The sequence below is a fragment of the Ambystoma mexicanum genome, chromosome 3q (genome assembly GCF_040938575.1).
Source record: "Ambystoma mexicanum isolate Mex_15411 chromosome 3q, UKY_AmexF1_1, whole genome shotgun sequence".
In the NCBI taxonomy this organism is placed as follows: domain Eukaryota; kingdom Metazoa; phylum Chordata; class Amphibia; order Caudata; family Ambystomatidae; genus Ambystoma; species Ambystoma mexicanum.
In genome coordinates this window covers 656,351,459-656,356,096 of record NC_090926.1, presented here as the reverse complement: position 1 = coordinate 656,356,096, position 4,638 = coordinate 656,351,459, and the positions used below count along the sequence as shown (strand labels likewise).

Below are 4,638 nucleotides of genomic sequence, written 5' to 3'. Positions count from 1 at the left end.
AATTCACAATCCCCCTACAAATTAAGAGAAGACAGAAACTCCAAAACCCGGATGATTATGTACATTTAAATCATGATCTCCAACAGCAGGGGATGCGTTTCAACCCACAACCATTAGTTGACTTAGAACACAACACCATTCCAATATTTGTGGATAACAGCGACCTTAGAAGTATCACTCTGGGTGCAGGCACCTTTATTGGAATGGCAGTTGATGACCCACATTTCTCCACTGACTTAGGGAATTCAATTATGACACAGATCCCCAATGACTGCTACGACTGTGACAAGGACTTACCACCAGAAAAGATCTTCACCCGGCAAGGGGGGAATTTTTGGTGTACTCTTCCTGCCCTTATGGGGGGAAGAGGTGACCTGTGACATCAGGAAGGATGAGGTGATATTCCAGGTCCATAGTGACTGCCTCTCCTACCTGAAATCTTTAACAATCTGGTACTGGGGATACTAAAATCTAATTGCCAATGGAGACTATGTGCAGACCTTAGGGAGTTGAACAAATGGGCCGACATGTTCCGATGGCCTCTTCCCTACATTGACCAGGGACATGCCCAGACCCAGGGGTCAAAGGTCTATACTGCCATTTACCTGACCAATGGAAACTGGACAGTACCTGTGAGTAGAGAAGACCAGTACAAGCTGGCCTATACCTTTGAGGGGCAGCAGTACACATGGACCTGAACTCCATTTGGATATATAAACTCCGGCAATTAATTTAACTTGACTTTGGTGAAAGGGGAAACCTGGCCTATGTGGATGAAGTCTTAATTAAAAGTTCAAATGTGGAGGAACACATGGTGGAAATCTGCTATGTTCTTACCCAGTTGAAGGAAGCCAGAGCAAAACTATCCTTCCAAAAAGCGCAGTGGTGTATGATATGATATGATATGATATGGCATTTGTAACGCGCCTATACACAAGCGTTTCAAGGCGCAACGTGGCAAGGGAGGGGGAACGAAGGGAGGATAGACAACAATTCTACAAGGCCAAGTGTCATTCAGATCGTGCAAGTGCATGGGATGGGGAAGGGGAAAGTGCGGATGGAGGGAGAAGGGAGAGTGCAGCACATGGAATAGAATAATAACAATAAGTAAAGTTACGGCCAGCAAGTGGCAAGTGCAAAGGTAAGTGCAGAAATCAGGTATTAAGTGCTGGTAGTGGGACTGCTGGGATACAGAAACAGTCCCCAATTGCGAGGGTTGTCAGGCAGGCAGTGCACGTGTGTGAGACTGGTGGGGGAGGGACCAGGGCCCGAGATCAGAAGGTGACCAGGTAACCGGTGCAGTTTAATTTCAGCCAGGGGGTCAGCAGGGGAGAGGAGGAGAAAAAGCAGAAGCAAAGAGAAAGGTTTTGAGGTGCTTCTGGAACTGGAGATGGTTCTCCTCAAGTTTCAGGGTGGCAGGGAGGCTGTTCCAGAGGGAGGCACCAGCCGGAGAAAGAGATCTACCACCAACTCGTTGCTTGTAGAATCGACTGACCCTGAGGGATTTGGAGGTGGATGAGCGAAGAGCTTGAGAAGGAAGATATTTAGGAAGAGAGAGTTGAAAGTATTGACGTCCCAGGCCCCAGAAGGCTCTGTGGACAATTCATAGGGTTTTGAACTTTATCCTCACAGCCACTGGGAGCCAGTGCAGCTATTTCAGCCCTGGAGAGATACGATCCTAGGGCTTGAGTCGGAGGACAAGTCTCACAGTCCTGTTCTGGATGAGCTGCATAGGGCGGAGAGTAGAGGCAGGCAGATTTAGAAAGAGGCTGTTGCAATAGTCCAGCCTAGAGAGAACCAGAGATCTGCAGACAGTGAGCATTTGGGGGAAGGAGAGGAAAGGAAGAATACCTCTGAGGAGGGCAGCTGGTAGTGTGACTTCTTAGAGATGTCAGAGATGTGAGGAGAGAAGGAGAGTGTGGAGTCGAAGATGACCCCAAGACTTTTAGCCTCGCAGGTGGGAGCAGGTAGAGGGCCAAGAGCAGACCTGCATGAACTTCTTAGGGAATTAAATCACCCCTGAGGGTCTCTGCCCCAGGCAAAAAAGGTGGAAGCACTACTAAAACTGAAAGACCCCACAACACTGCATGAACTAAGGAGCCTTCTTGCACTGACTAATTACAGCAGAAAGTTAATAGAGGATTATGCAGAGGTCACACGATGCCTGGTCCATTTATTAAAGGCTGGGGTCAAGTGGGAGTGGGGCCCAGAGCAAGCCGAGGCAGTGAAACAACTGAAGAGAACCTCTCACAACCGCCTTGTCTAGCTTACCCCATCCAAAACAAGGAGTTCTTCTAGGAGATGGGGTTCTCAAATACGTGCTTAACAGCAGTATAATACCAAAGCATGACAAGGTCAATAAGTCATCTTCTATGCCAGTAAGAATTTATCCTCTGTGGAGGAAAAATTCAACAATTGTGAAAAGGCACTCCTGGAACAGTGCGTGCATTGAAAAATTACTGTTCGTTCATCCAGCGGGCGCACATCATTGTTGAGACTCCTCATCAGCCTTTGCAATACCTTCAAAGTGACAGAATCTGGACATGAAAAGTGAGTAATTCCAGCATTACTTTCAGAATTCTGTCCATGCAAGGCTTTCCTGTGGAGGTCAGATTTGGCCAACGCAAGAGGAGTCCCCTCGCACAAGGTTTGGCTGACTTGCATGATTGTGCTCGAGAAAACTGTCTCAAGGACGAAAGCCTCAAAACACAAGACAACATGGAGGCGTACCTGAATTCCCTGCACAAGGTCTATGAAGAAGAAGCGTGCCAGGGGATGCCTACAGTTTATGTGGACAGGTGCTCCTACATTGATGATAACAACGGGGAAAAGGAACTGGTGATCAGCGTTTGGAATGCCGGGTACAAGATCGGTCCCAGAAGTAGTCAAGTGGCAGAGTTGATGGTGGTTCATCAGGCCATCCTCACTGCCGTGCAACACCGACTCCACAAACTGGTCATAATCACTCATTCATATTATGTCCGGAACCAGTTCGTCGAGCACCTGATTAATTGGAAAACCAGAGGCATGCTGTGTGCAAACAATAAAGCACTCAAGCTTGGCAAACTAATAAAATTCATTGATGATCTGGTCACCTCTAATGAGATGACCATCGACTGGAAGAAGATCAAGGGTCATTCCAGAATAGAGTAACCAGACAAAACTGGGAATGACCTGGCTCACCACTTGGCCAAAACCGGAGCCATCCATGGGGATATCCTTGGGATCGAGTGGAAATCCAGGTCGCTGCAGTACCAGGTCCCAAACACTTGCTCAAAATGAACTCTCCATTGCTCAGTGGATTAAGGCGACCCCAGATGCTGATCTGATTATGGCACAAAAATTGGGAAATTTTATCAGCACATTGAAGACCCCATGAATTTTCCTCTGACCAAAAATGATTACATCAGTAAAGAGGATCTTCGGGTGTTGACGAAGTTTCCTAAAATGTTCCGATTCCAAGACGGTTTGTTGGTATGGAGATCCATCTCTGAATGTGACCAGTAGCTGTCACATACCTCATTCCGGAGCCTGATGCTAAGTCATGCCACGATGTGGCCACAGCCATTTATCGGGGGTTTCAAACTACTTTCGAAATCTTGCAAGAAGTTGCATACTGGCTACACATGGGTCAGGACCAAAACCACTATTTGAAGGGGTGTCTTGTGTGTGCGCAATTTCAGCCAAGTTCACTCACCTGATGAGCTCCCTTCCAGAAAAGCGGGCTGACACTGCCTTGGTCAGATTTACAAGTAGATTTCATTGGGCCCGTAATTCGCTCCTCTAGGGGAAACAAGTACATGTAAACAGTAACATCTTGTTTACCAAATGGGTGGAATGTCTCCTGGCCCCAAATTGCATGGCAGACACAGCAGCTGCCCTGATGATCAACCACATCTTCTCGTGGTTCGGCCTTCCACAAAGGATTGAGTAGGACCAAGGAAGTCACTTCACCAGCGAGGTGATGACAAAGATGTGGGAGATACTTGGGCTAAAGAGCAAACTCCATATTGCCTACCACTCAGCCTCTAGTGGGGGAGTTCATAGGTACAATAAAACAATTGTGAGCATTCTTAAGAAGTTTGTGGCGAACTCTAAGCCTAGTTGGGACATATGACTATCGCATGTCCTGATGGCCATCAGGTCTACACCATCTTCTGCGACCAAAATGTCTCCATTCGAGCTAATGACTGGACACAAATGGTGCTTGCCCAACATCTGCTCTACAGATCACAAGAGCAGACACTAATTAACGTGTCCATGACCTGAATATATTGAGAATCTGAGAAAACACCTGCAGCATGCTTTTGCATATGCTCAGCTGAATCTGGAAAAAATCGGCAGAGGTGATATAAACCCAATACGATTTTAAGACTACTAAAAAAAATATGACACGGTCTAATTGTACAATTTTCAGATGAACCAGAACAAGGACGGAAATTTCTCCCTTCCTGGCTTGGTCGTTTGGGATTTTAGACAAAATCTCACGTGTTGCCTATAAGATCTGCATCCCCAAATGAGAACAGACAGAGGAAAAATGGGTCCACATCAATCAGTTAAAAAACGGTCATCCCAGACACGCTTTGTGACTGAATGATGAGCCAGATAAAAAGTGAGCAGAGGAGCCATCCGAAGAAT

General features: G+C 46.7%; 1 protein-coding gene across 1 annotated transcript; it reads left to right on the top strand.

Annotated features, from left to right (window-relative positions):
- The first annotated feature begins 2,718 nt into the window (after positions 1-2,718).
- LOC138448002 (ribonuclease H-like) lies at positions 2,719-3,153 on the top strand. The gene has a single exon (XM_069604534.1). It carries the CDS (start codon positions 2,719-2,721, stop codon positions 3,151-3,153), a length of 435 nt encoding a protein of 144 aa, XP_069460635.1.
- The last annotated feature ends 1,485 nt before the right edge of the window (positions 3,154-4,638 follow it).

Excerpts from the sequence above, each read along its gene's own strand:
- LOC138448002 (XM_069604534.1), top strand. The coding sequence starts at position 2,719 with ATGGAGGCGTACCTGAATTCCCTGCACAAGGTCTATGAAGAAGAAGCG.